The 13,037-nt window shown below is 40.7% G+C and overlaps 2 protein-coding genes across 6 annotated transcripts in view; both read left to right on the forward strand.

Annotated features, from left to right (window-relative positions):
- The window catches only part of dgkd (diacylglycerol kinase delta), a 126,255-nt gene extending 120,852 nt beyond the window's left edge, over nucleotides 1-5,403 (forward strand). For all 5 annotated transcript variants that reach the window (XM_033031423.1, XM_033031425.1, XM_033031424.1 and 2 more), the window contains one exon: nucleotides 925-5,403. In XM_033031423.1, the coding sequence (XP_032887314.1) occupies nucleotides 925-1,014 (90 nt within the window). In that variant the 3' untranslated portion in view covers nucleotides 1,015-5,403. The remainder of the gene's footprint in view (nucleotides 1-924) is intronic.
- Nucleotides 5,404-10,839: 5,436 nt separating this feature from the next.
- Nucleotides 10,840-13,037, forward strand: part of LOC116980141 — a 53,057-nt gene continuing 50,859 nt past the window's right edge. Inside the window, exon 1 of the mRNA XM_033032252.1 lies at nucleotides 10,840-10,975. The gene's annotated coding sequence lies outside the window, so the exon portion shown is untranslated. The remainder of the gene's footprint in view (nucleotides 10,976-13,037) is intronic.

Here is a 13,037-nt window from a genome sequence, read left to right on the forward strand (position 1 = left end):
GTGTGGCGGAAAACTAACACTGCACATCACCCTGAACACACCATCCCCACTGTGAAACATGGTGGTGGCAGCATCATGCTGTGGGGATGCTTTTCTTCAGCAGGGACAGGGAAGCTGGTCAGAGTTGATGGGTGGAGCCAAATACAGGGCAATCTTGGAACCTGTTAGAGTCTGCAAAAGACTTGAGACTAGGGCGGAGGTTCACCTTCCAGCAGGACAACGACCCTAAACATACAGCCAGAGCTACAATGGAATGGTTTAGATCAAAGCATATTCATGTGTTAGAATGGCCCAGTCAAAGTCCAGACCTAAATCCAATTGAGAATCTCTGGCAAGACTTGAAAATTGCTGTTCACAGACGCTCTGCATCCAATCTGACTGAGCTTGAGCTATTTTGCAAAGAAGAATGGGCATAAATTTCAGTCTCTAGATGTGCAAAGCTGGTAGAGACATACCCCAAAAAGACTTGCAGCTGTAATTGCAGTGAAAGGTGGTTCTACAAAGTATTGACTCAGGGGGGGGGCTGAATACTTTTGCACGCCACACTTTTCAGTTTTTTATTTGTAAAAAAATTTGAAAACCATGTATCATTTTCCTTCCACTTCACAATTATGCACCACTTTGTGTTGGTCTATCACAGAAAATCCCAATAAAATACATTTACGTTTGTGGTTGTAACGTGACAAAATGTGGAAAAGTTCAAGGGGTATGAATACTTTTGCAAGCCACTGTATATGTGGTCTACCAGAGTGAAAGGCACTGCATTGCATTCAGACACCTTGGAGCATTATTCTATCCATTTAAACCTCTTTCCTTTGCAGGTTATTTTCATTTCCTGATCTAGATTCTCATTGGTATTATTACAGTATTTATCAAATTATCATAGCACTATTAAACATCTGTCTTCTATCCTGTGTTTGGCAGGACTTGGGGATAACAAGAGTGGGTCACATGAAGCGGATCCTACATGGGATCAAGGAGTTGAGCCGGAATACACCTGTCAGCGAAGTATGATGTACGTGTTCAGCTCTTGTGTATACAGAGCTACCTAAGCCTCCAGCACGTTGAATAGAGGATGAGAGCGGCTAGCCTTTGGCCGTACGCGTTTGCCTCGCCTTCAGTTAATTAGAAAGTGTGGCTTTGGAGAATCTAACCAATATCGAAGTTATAAGGGACTTCGTACTCAATCTCACGGCCAAAGGAAAATGTGAGCAAGGTTTAAGCAATCAAAATAATGCTGGATTCAAGGTTTAAAAAAACGTCAACTCGAAATGGAAGTTACCTCAAGCACGGTATCCATGGCAACGAGTTGGGATTATTACTCGTCAAGTTAGCTCGGAGTAAAATTGTGTGTGATTGGTGTAAAATTCAGTAGTGATCCCAATGAAGTGGGATTATGCCTCTTCGACAAAGGAATGTTCTGCACAACAGTGACCTAACCTCAAAAACTCCTTTACGAAAGGGACGAAGCATCTCTTTCATTTAAAAACAATATATGGCCTAATGAAACTGTAACTGTGGATTGTGTGGGGCCCTACATCATTTTCAGAACCTGGAATCTGTAAGGAGGCCTTTTACAGAACATCAACTTGAAGAAACTGGGAATGCTATGACAGTGTCTCCCTGTACAGGTTGCCTTCAAAGCTCCTGCCATTAATGCGTTGTTTTCTATTGCCTAAACGAAAAAAAAACCATATGTGAACTTTAGAGTATAATTATGTAGGAGCTTGGGTACATGCTCATACTCCCAACAGTGGAGCTTTAAGTGCAACACTGCCAACAGGCATCTTCTAGGCCCAGCCTTACTCTTTGGAACGCACCCTGGATTATATCATTCTGGAGTATTAAAGATATATGAGAATCAGTTCTGGTATGTCTGGGAAGTAAAGAAATCAGTCCTGGGGTGACTGGAACGCGTGAGACTAATTTCAGAAGTGTTTGCAATGTGTGAGAGTCATTTCAGAAGCATTTGGGATGTATGAGAATGTCCTTAAAAAGAATAGTACTTTTTACAACAATTTTGACACTCAAGATGCCAAAAAGCATAGAGCCCATAATTCTGAGGTATTATTTTTTTTATATTGAAAACCGCAATAGCAACATCCCACAAATAGACATTGATAATAACCACATAAAAAATATTAGTCATGTCTATGGAGCATAAATGTCCACTATCTACTCCATATAAAGTTATGGAATTGTTATCCAATTATGAGGGCACACTTGGTTTTCATCTCATTTGAAATATACCCTCTCTGATAGTGCAGCAGTCTTAGTATGGTCAGAGTGCAATCTACTGAGCCACAGTTGATACCTGGAGAGTATGGAATGTGGTAGAGTGAATGCTAAATCATGTGATGTATGAGAGTGAATCCTGGAATGTGTGAGAGTGAATTAAGCAGAGATTTTATTATGTGCAGTCATGGACTGGCTGTTGTCCTGTCTCCGTGGCGAAGCTAATAAAGCTGTTGCTGTACAGTGCCAGAGACCGGGGTTCAATCCTGACCTCAAGTGTTGTTTATTCTCTCTGTGACCCTGTGAGTTTCTTCCAGGTGTGCGGTTGAGTAAATTGACCATAGTTACAGATGTGATAGAATCTGGATGGGAGTTGATGAGAAAGTGAATATTTTTTTCTTAAATGGGATTAATATATGATAAGTGTAAGTGGATAGTTGAAGTCGTTGCTATATCACTGTGAGTCATCTTCACACCCTGTACATCCCATAGGGTTGTAATTCTTTTGCCAATTAAAAAATCATTGTGATTTGGAAGAAAACAAGTTGACCAAGCTGATAGGTTGACCTAAGTTGTAGATCATAATGCAATTCCTTCAAGACTTGTTTGCCAATGCCTTTTTTATGTTTGATCTACTGGTTTTGCACATCCCTTGAAGAATGCTTAGAAGAATGAAGCCGATAAAGGCCTGATTTCAGGATCAATGAGACATTGTACACAATTCAATTAACTGCTGGTCTTCCTGACCTATTCTCTATCTTTCTCTTTAACAAGTATTTACTTAGCATCTAATTCTCTATCCATGTTTTTGGTCTCTACCTAGTATCATGTTTCTATGAATTGATATTCATTCATATGCAGGCATGCCTTTCATGCACCTTGCCTAATTTTTCCTGCCATACAGCCATGTTGTAAATGCAAGTTGAATTCTTGAATGGTACCTCCCTTTAGCCTTGTCCAGCATAAGCATTCCCAGCACACCAATCTCTGTCCCATACCCTGGTCTGTTTAAACTAGTAATCATTACGATTACAGCAATTTAGCTCCTCTTGTGCATAGATATTTTTGCTATAGTGCATTACTCAGAACTGAACGTAGATCTAGACCCCCATAGTTTACTGACTCTCCGGGTGCTCTGATTTCCTCCCCATTATCCCAAAGGCATATTGATAGGCTAATTGGCAATTATAAACTATTCCTTATGGTGAATAAATGACAAAATAATCAGAGCAGTCGATGAATATATGAAACTGAATAAATTGCAGGGACACAGGGAAATAAGGAGAGGATGAATGGGATAGTTCCATTGGGAGCAGACAGACAGCAGATGGACCGAATGGCCTGTTATGTAAAAATTAGGAATATTGGCAGGGTGGAAGGGGTAGTTCACAAGTCATCTGGGGAAAGGTAACTTTTATGTGTTAACACAGGCTGTTGTTGAAAACAAATAGTAACATTTATTTCCCTGATGTATTTTTAAATGCCCTTTTAAAAGATGGTCATAGAGTCTTAGAATCATGCAGCAATGAAGCAGGCTCTTTGGCCCAACTTTTACATGCAGACAAAAATACCACATCTAAGCTAGTCCCATTTGCCCATGTTTGGTCCATATCTTTTAGTTCCATTTAGTTTTTTATTGTCCTATCCACAATGGTGTTGAAGGTCAACCTATTTTTCCTGTTTTTGGAGAATCCATGTTGACCACTTTCAGCCCAAAGCAAGAGATAAATCTTGAGGAAAACACAAATGTATATCGGAGACATTGGAGAAATTGAGGTAGTGTTATGGAGAGGAAGGCTTAATTGAAGTATAATAGTGTTACTACAGCAACAAGTAAAACAAATAAGTCCAGTAATGGAGGTTTATTGACTATTAAATGAAGATATTGGGTTGCTTTCTTCTCCATGATCCTGCCCAAAATAACATGGGATAGCAATAAAGAGTGAGACGGAATCTGATAGACGTGAAATTATGTCACGTAATTTCATTCATAATTATATGAATTATGTCAACTATTCTCAAATTTCATCTCTCAGTGGCCACTATTAGCTGCCGTTATCCATCACATGCAGATTATGGTGGGCATGTTAGATACCAGGATCGCTGGAATTTCTTTGAATCTATATGTCATCCTCAATGAGACAGAACTGAAGGCTTGACAAAAGTTCTATAATGGCCTTGACTTTCCTCAAGGCAAAGCAACCTCATCTTCTCTGTCCTCCAATTACTTCCAATTGAGTTACTTTTTGCGAAGCACATTGCATTTATTTGTGGGCAAGAGCTCATTATACATATCAAGTAAACCACAAACCTATAAAATTATTTGAGATCAGGGAAATGTGAAGAGCAATACCTCTACTAGAGAGGAGGAAATAAAAGATCTTCTATTAGCAAGAAGAGTTAAAAAGGAAAATGAAGAAACATGGTACTTTAATCAAGTGAGAGAGATACGCAAAGTATCAACCAACTTGTTTTGAGACCTTAAATTTTGGTGCAGTGGAACCTGTGGAGTTACTCCCTATGTCTGGAAAAGACATTGGTAGTTACGTTTCACAACAAACTATTGACATTTATAGTGACTAGAGCTCCATTTAGTGGAATACTGTGGGTTTCTGTCGAAAACAGTCCGCAAATCCCTTTGAAAGAAATAGTCTCTCTGAGACTTTAGAGAGAGAGATTTTTGCTCTTTTTCTTTAAAGATAGATCATAGCTTTATTCAAAATACTTGACTAATGGTTGCAACATTATGTTTAAAAGTATAATAGATCTGTTTAATGGGAGATTATGGTTCCCTATTTGAAAGTATTGGTGGCACTGTTTGAAGAGAGCTGCTCCACAGTGTTAATATTTCTAGGTTGGCCTAATGATTATTGTAATCAGAATTATCTGACTGCTCGCAAGAGACAAGGTTTCACTGCACCCACTGACTCATCAAGTCATAGTTCCTTGTTACTAACCTTGTTCTCCCTTAGGAGAGCAGAAAGTGCATTGTCTTTTTTGGTTCTATCTTTTGCCTTGTCATGAGGTCGACATATTGTATTTATTCTTAATTTATATATAAATATGGCTGTGACTATTTTTGTACATATTAATTGTCAATCAATGTACATATTTTGTGTAAATACAGTGGGATTGGATCCAATCTTCCAGTAAAATGTTTTTTTCTTATGTTCCTGTTGCTTCGAATTTTTTGCAAGTTTTGTATGGTACGTTGTGATAAGTGAATATCTACCCCATGCTTCTTTTTTTGTTATTTGAAATACATTTTGGCAGGAACTACATTGGAAAGGTAACCAGGAATCCATGTGTCACCTGTTGCAGAGTCACCATGCAAGAATATATTGTTTCATTCCAATATTTGAAAGAGAATGCTAACCGATAATGCTACTCCACTCATTCAACCCTGCACTCACACACACGATCAACCATTCCTGAGCTTACACACTTATTGCCCCTCTACTCACTACCGATGTCGTCCAGGATCTCTCTGGTCTGTGAGCTGTTTGGTGTCGAATGTCTTTCTCAGGTTGAAATCTGAAGAACAAGTTTATTCTCGCTGACATGTAAACTGAAAGATAACTAATCAACCCTGCAAAGTTAATAAAAAGACAACAAATCTTTTACCTTGGAGTATGGTCCAAAGCAGAAACAAAATATGTTCTTAATTGATGTGAAGTCCAAGCAAGATGTAACTGATCTTAAACTGAAAGTCAAGTTGGGACAGTAGTGAGGAGCTTAAATTTCCATTTGATTATCTTGATTCTTTCCTCTGAAATGAAAGTGCTTCACATTAAAAGATCAATTAAGATTGCCTTATTCAAGAACTTAAGGGACAGTCTGGGTGTAATGATTCAAGCAGGTTTCAAGGATTCGGATCAATGATGGAGAAAGAACACTTTAACCATATAAAATTAAAAATGAAATATTTATTAAAATGAACAGCAACAAAACAACCAAACAGTGAGTTGGACGCCTTTTTACTGCGCTGGGAACTTCTTTGACAACGTCCTGGCCTGGCGAACTTCAAGGTTTTGGCACCGTTCATTCTGTATTCCAGTCCAAGATGAAGCTCATGCAATGTATGCATTTATATGTGGCTAGAAATTTATATTGAAGCTGTCCCACATCTACAGTTAACTTTATGTTCTTAATCTAGGTATGGGAACGGGGGATTATTTAGTCAACTTAAATCTTAGATGTCTCTGGGAAGAAAATGTTGTCTTGTCATTGAGGTGTCATGTTCTGAGATCTCATGAATTACTGGTTTTTCTCAATGAACAAAATTATTTTCCTAAGCACCTAATTGTCTAGGCGATGTAACTATTAGAACAGAGTGCAGTAATAGATAGTTAGGTAGCTCTCAGGTATGCAATCTTTTGTATCATTGTCCAATGGACATTTGGAGATAATTGCAACAATCTGGCAAGAAGGAGACATTGGAGATGATAAATTTTTAAATCATTAACAGGACTGGATGCAGGCCCTACCATTTCCTCAGTACCAAAGTTGTGGCTTGCTTATTTCCTCTTTATCTCAACCTACCTGGATAGAGTGGATGTGGAGAGGATGCTTCCACTAGTGGGAGTGGCTAGGATCAGAGGACACAGCATCAGAATAAATGGACGTACCTTTAAAAAGATTTCTTTAATTTAGAGGGTGGTTGATCTGTGGAATTCATTGTCATAGATGGCATTGTGTATTTTTTAAATGGAGATTGACAGGTTCTTGATTAGCAAGGTGTTCAAAAAGGAACTGCAGATGCTGGAATATCGAAGGTACACAAAATTGCTGGGGAAACTCAGCGGGTGCAGCAGCATCTTTGGAGCGAAGGAAATAGGCGACGTTTCGGGCCGAAACCCTTCTTCAGACTGATGGGGGGGTGGAGAAGGAAGGAAAAGGGGAGGAGGAGGAGGAGCCCGAGGGCGGGCGGATGGGAGGGTGGGAGGAGACAGCTAGAGGGTTAAGGAAGGGGAGGAGACAGCAAGGGCAAGCAAAATTGGGAGAATTCAATGTTAATGCCATCCGGACGCAAGGTCCCCAGACGGAATATGAGGTGCTGTTCCTCCAATTTCCGCTGTTGCTCACTCTGGCAATGGAGGAGACCCAGGACAGAGAGGTCGGATTGGGAATGGCAGGGGGAGTTGAAGTGCTGAGCCACCGGGAGTTCAGGTAGGTTATTGCGGACTGAGCGGAGGTGTTCGGCGAAACGATCGCCCAACCTACGCTTAGTCTCCCCGATGTAAATCAGCTGACATCTAGAGCAGCGGATGCAGTAGATGAGGTTGGAGGAGATACAGGTGAACCTTTGTCGCACCTGGAACGACTGCTTGGATCCTTGAATGGAGTCGAGGGGGGAGGTGAAGGGACAGGTGTTGCATTTCTTGCGGTTGCAACGGAAAGTGCCCGGGGAGGGGGTCGTGCGGGAGGGAAGGGAAGAATTGACGAGGGAGTTGCGGAGGGAGCGGTCTTTGCTGAAGGCAGACATGGGGGGAGATGGGAAGATGTGGCGAGTGGTGGGGTCACGTTGGAGGTGGCGGAAATGGCGGAGGATTATGTGTTGTATTTGCCGGCTGGTGGGGTGAAAGGTGAGGACCAGAGGGACTCTGCCCTTGTTGCGTGTGCAGGGATGGGGAGAGAGAGCAGTGTTACGGGGTATGGATGAGACCCTGGTGTGAGCCTAATCTATGGTGGCGGAGGGGAATCCCCGTTCCCTGAAGAACGAGGACATTTCCGATGCCCTGGTATGGAATGTCTCATCCTGGGAACAGATGCGGCGTAGGCGGAGGAATTGGGAGTAGGGGATGGAGTCTTTACAGGGGGCAGGGTGGGAAGACGTGTAGTCCTAACAAGGGCAGAGTCCCTCTGGTCCTCACCTTTCACCCCACCAGCCGGCAAATACAACACATAATCCTCCGCCATTTCCGCCACCTTCAACGTGACCCCACCACTCGCCACATCTTCCCATCTCCCCCCAGTTTCCCCAACAATTTTGTGTACCTTCTTGATTAGCAAGGCTGGCCAAGGCTATGGGGAGAAGGAAGGAGAATGGATTTGAGGGGAAAAAATAGATCACCCATGAGTAAATGGTGGAGTGGATTCGATGGGCCAAATGGTCTAATTCTGCTCTTATGACTTATAAACTTACATGTTTTTCATCTGGTGTCAATTTAATCTTAGCAATTAGCAGATCATAAAGTACACATCTGTGCATAGTCTCATCAGAAAAAATAATGTTCTGTTTTTCTATTTCTTTAAATATCATAATTTCTTTAAATTTGTCATTCATGAGCCCCTCTCTCCCACCTATGGCAATATCTCTAGACACAATGCACAGTGATGGAGTAACTCAGGGAGTCAGGCAGCATATCGGGAGGGGCTGAATAGGTAACATTATAGGTAGGGACCTTTCCTGATTCTGAAGAAGGCTCATGACCTGAAACACCGCCGTGTGATACTGCCTGACCCGCTGAGTTACTGCAGCACTTTGTGTTTTGCACATTATTCCAGCATCTGCAGTTCCTTGTGTCTCTCTTTATCTCTGAACACCCCTTATTTAGTTTTGTACCTGTGCTTATTAAAAAAGTATTCAAATTCAAATCGGCCTTAGCCAAAGTAGAAATGACCAACAACAATAAATAATTTCCACCAGCTTTCTCTTTATTTGTGTATAGGTGAGCGACACAAAAAGTTCAATTAGAATACTTGAGCATTGCTCAACAATACCAAACCCTTTTTCATTTCAAAGTGTCCATTCTGTTTTATGAAACCTAACATTTTACTGCGGAATGGCTACATACTTATTCATTTGCCAATTGTAAGCATATTGGTTAGGGTGGCATTGATGGCCATCCCTAATAAGTCACATACTAGGCAATTTCAAGGACAAATGAGTGTAAACCACATTGCCATGGGTCTTCAGGCCGAGACCAAGGATAATACTTTTCCTTCCATGAAGAACACAAAAATAAACCAGGTTTAATAATAACCTGCAGGTTCATTGTCAGTATTACTGATCCTCCAGATTTGTTAAATTGCGTAAATGTAACTTCCCCATCTATGAAATGGTAAGTATGAAATAGTTAATAACCCAGACTTCTGAATGCAAGACTAATTACTTACTTAGTAGACTGCCATACCCCACAATCTTTAACATCCCTTTCTACATACTTGAATCGTGGTGATATTTGCACCCTTAATTTCTAGTTTTTGAATGATGCGTCAAATGATCTAAGTAACATTTGATTTTGGGGAAACCAAAATGTATAAAAATACTCTTTAATAAAATCTGACAATGTGCACTTTAACTACATGAGATTTTTCCTCTTACAAATCTCAAATTGTGGAGTACAGAGACAAATAAATAAATGATGGGTCTTTGTCTCAAACATTATGGAGGGCACTGTAAGTGTTCAAATTACTTTATTTCAATGTTTTTTAATCAGTTATTTCTGTTTTTTAGGGTGATTTGCATTTTTTTAATTAAATATATTTAAATAGCTGTAAGAGTCCCTATCAGAGAAATTGAAAAACAGCTCAAATGTATTTGACAGCTATCTAGCTGTGAAAGCCCCTCATATCATTCTGTACCTCAGAGGTGGCTAGCATGAGACTTTGCCCCTCAGAGTTCACTCCACCTAGGCGGAGACTTCCTGGCTGTGGAGAGTTATCTTGTCCACCTCCGCGTGACTAGGTGAGTCTATCGCAAGTTTGAGTAACAAAATGGGTCCAGGAAGATGCAGACCTGTGGATACCTGGTAACAGACACTTTTTTAAATCAGGAATGAAGGACGAGTTATAAAGAGAAATTGGATAGATTGGGCCTTTTTGCCACTGGAGGCTGAGGGGTGACCTTGGAGAGATTTGTAAAATCATGACAGAAGTAGGTAAGTGAATAGTCACAGTCTGTTTCCCAGGTGGGTGAGTCTAAAACCCAAGAACAAATTTAAAGTTGAAGAGGAAAGATTTTAAGGGAGTTTGGGTGGCAATTTTTTGCACAGAATGTGGTGTACATGGGGATTGAGCTTCCAGTGAAAGTGGTAAAAGTGGGTACAATTATAATGTTTAAAAGATATTTGGACGGGTACGTGGATAAGAAAGGTTTTGAGGGATGTGGGCTGAACACAGGCAAATGGGACTAAACCATGTCGATAACCTAGTTGGGTCAAAAGGCCTGTTTCTGTGCTGTATAATATGACTATAATGCCGCTGCTCTCTCTTGTCCCCCAATTCTATTTTGTACTCAGCACAGAGAAATGCGGTGGATGTAGGACACAAAGATAGCGGTGAGCAGGGAACCAAGTACACGTCTCAGGAATGGGCCCAACACAAAATATCTCCTGTCTGCCCCTTCCGCAGATGCTGCCTGAGTTCCTCCAGAACTTTGTGTTTTGTTCATGTGTTAGCCATGGTGTCAGGTGAAGTGCTCACCACGAGAAGATACTTCCATTGATGAATCTTTAAAATACCGACCGTATTCCCCCTTACTCTCCCCATGTTGTGCCCCGTGAGCATCAGAATGTGTCGAACCACAAATTATGCTCAAACTAGTGTGCGGATTTGTCAGCCATCGTTTATTTACCCATGGATTCTGAGAGCTCTCTGGTAAATATTTGAAGTTACTCATTAACTGAGACTTTCTGCCATTTGATTGTGTTTGGTATTTTAAATGCAGAGAGCTACCTAAAAATCGTGTGATGAAAAGTATTGCATCTGGAATTTTGTGGACAAAATATATTTGAAGGTACTGCACCATATAGTAGACCAGCCTTTCTTTCAATTTCTATTTTAAAGAAAACAGATCTTTATATCGTCAATGCTGATCTCTGTGGTCTGTGCGTAAGGTCAGTGCTGATCCCTGAGTTTCTATGGTGGGTCAGTGCTAATCCCCAACCTCTGGTGGGGATCTGTTTTGATCCCTGGCCTCTGCAATGAGTCTATGCTTTTCCTGGATGGTGCAGTGGATCCATGCTAATTGTTTAGTTTTATGGTGATTTGATGTTGGTTGCTGTGTTTTCCGGTGAGTTATTGTTGGTTCCTTGGTTGTGTGGTGGTTTAGTCTTGGTTCCTGGGTTTTGCGGTGGGTTAGTGTTTTGTTCCTGGGTTTTCTGGTGGGTTAGTGTTGGTTCCAGGGTTTGCAGTTGATCCGTGTTATTTCCTGGGTTTTGTGGTGGGTCAGTGTTGGTTCCCAGGTTTGTAGTGTGTCAATGTTGGTGTCTGGGTTTTGTTTAGGGTCATTACTGACCTGTGCAATGGATTGGAACTGTTCTCAGATCACCTCAATAATTGTTACACTTCCTTGTCCTGTACCATGTCTCAGATGCTAGTGGGCTGCTTTATGATGTATTGGTGATGTACCCTGATCTGTGGACTGGGCACTGATGTTCCTTGGTTTTACTAACACTGCTTAGAGGATTCCTGTGTGTATGATCACTAATAATCCCTGACTTGTACATTTAGTCAGTGATGGTCTTCAGCATCTGTTACGGTTCACTGATATTCCCTGACCTGTAAGCCATGTCACTGATAGTCCCTCACCTATCATTTACGTCTCTGATATCCACGGTATAGTATCTTAAGTAACAACCTTTGGCATTTGTGCTGGATCACCATTTGTTCCCTGATAGATGAGTTGGGTTGCTTATGTTTACTGGCCTGTGTTCTGGGTCACTGATTATCCCATTTGCATTTTGGGCATCTGATGATCTCTCGCCTTTATGCTGGGTCTGCACAGATTTTGCAGCGGTTGAGAAAGTACCTGAAGAGTATTCTAAGGAAGAAAAGAAAATATTTTTGAGATAGTTATAAATACATTTTGTCTAATCTGAATGGGCAATAAGTATTTGTTCCTGTCTTGTGAAACATACATGTATATTACCCTTGGATTTCTTATGATTTTCTGTTGCTCAGCAGTAGCACCGAATATTAAAAGAAATGCATGTTACCAAAATGCAAGTGATTAAAAAGAATGCAGGGTAAGACATCTACTTCTGATGCCTGATACCATGCATCAGTATATAATATTTTAATTTACTGATGCAAGTCAGCATGCTCTGTTGAATGCGAGCACACAGCCAATTGGACATTATACCTCACAGGAGACCAAGCTGATAATGTAATACCTCACATAATATTGGGCCATAATGCAACCTATTCTATATTTTTTTATTTTACTGTACATTTATTTTTGAATCATTATATTTTTAATTTTTGTTTGTTGTAATGTCTGACGTGCTGATAATGCTTCTGCAAGTAAGAATTCCATGGTTCAAGTTCATATCCAGTGCATATGACAAATAAGCACTCTTGACTATAATGTATTCAACTCAAATCAAGGGCAATGGTCCCGTTTCCGGAACATCGCTGACCTCCAGTGAGACTCTGTTGTGTGGTCAATATGATCAATATCAGTGTTAGGGCAGCCAAACACCGAAGATAATTAAATACAATAAAGGTAACAAACGGAACCAATTACCGGGCAGTGCAGTAGCATTTCTTGACCATTAGGCTTCAATCAGTAAGAATAAGCTACAAAACATCCTCCATGATAATTCCCAACACCAATGCTCTGTAAGGATGCGTTCTCAGCCCCTTACCATACTCCCTATACTGATACTGTGTACCCAAATGGCACCACCGTGGTAGGCTGGATCTTGAACAATGTTTAGTTGGAGTACAGAAAGGAGACAGTGCTTAGTAATACGGTGTCTGCATATTTCTCTGTGACTATAACACTATATTGTGCATTCCATTAATTTTTCTCTTTGATTGTACTACACATGGCATGATTTGACTGAATAGCACGC

This window comes from Amblyraja radiata, chromosome 13, assembly GCF_010909765.2.
Source record: "Amblyraja radiata isolate CabotCenter1 chromosome 13, sAmbRad1.1.pri, whole genome shotgun sequence".
Lineage (NCBI taxonomy): Eukaryota > Metazoa > Chordata > Chondrichthyes > Rajiformes > Rajidae > Amblyraja > Amblyraja radiata.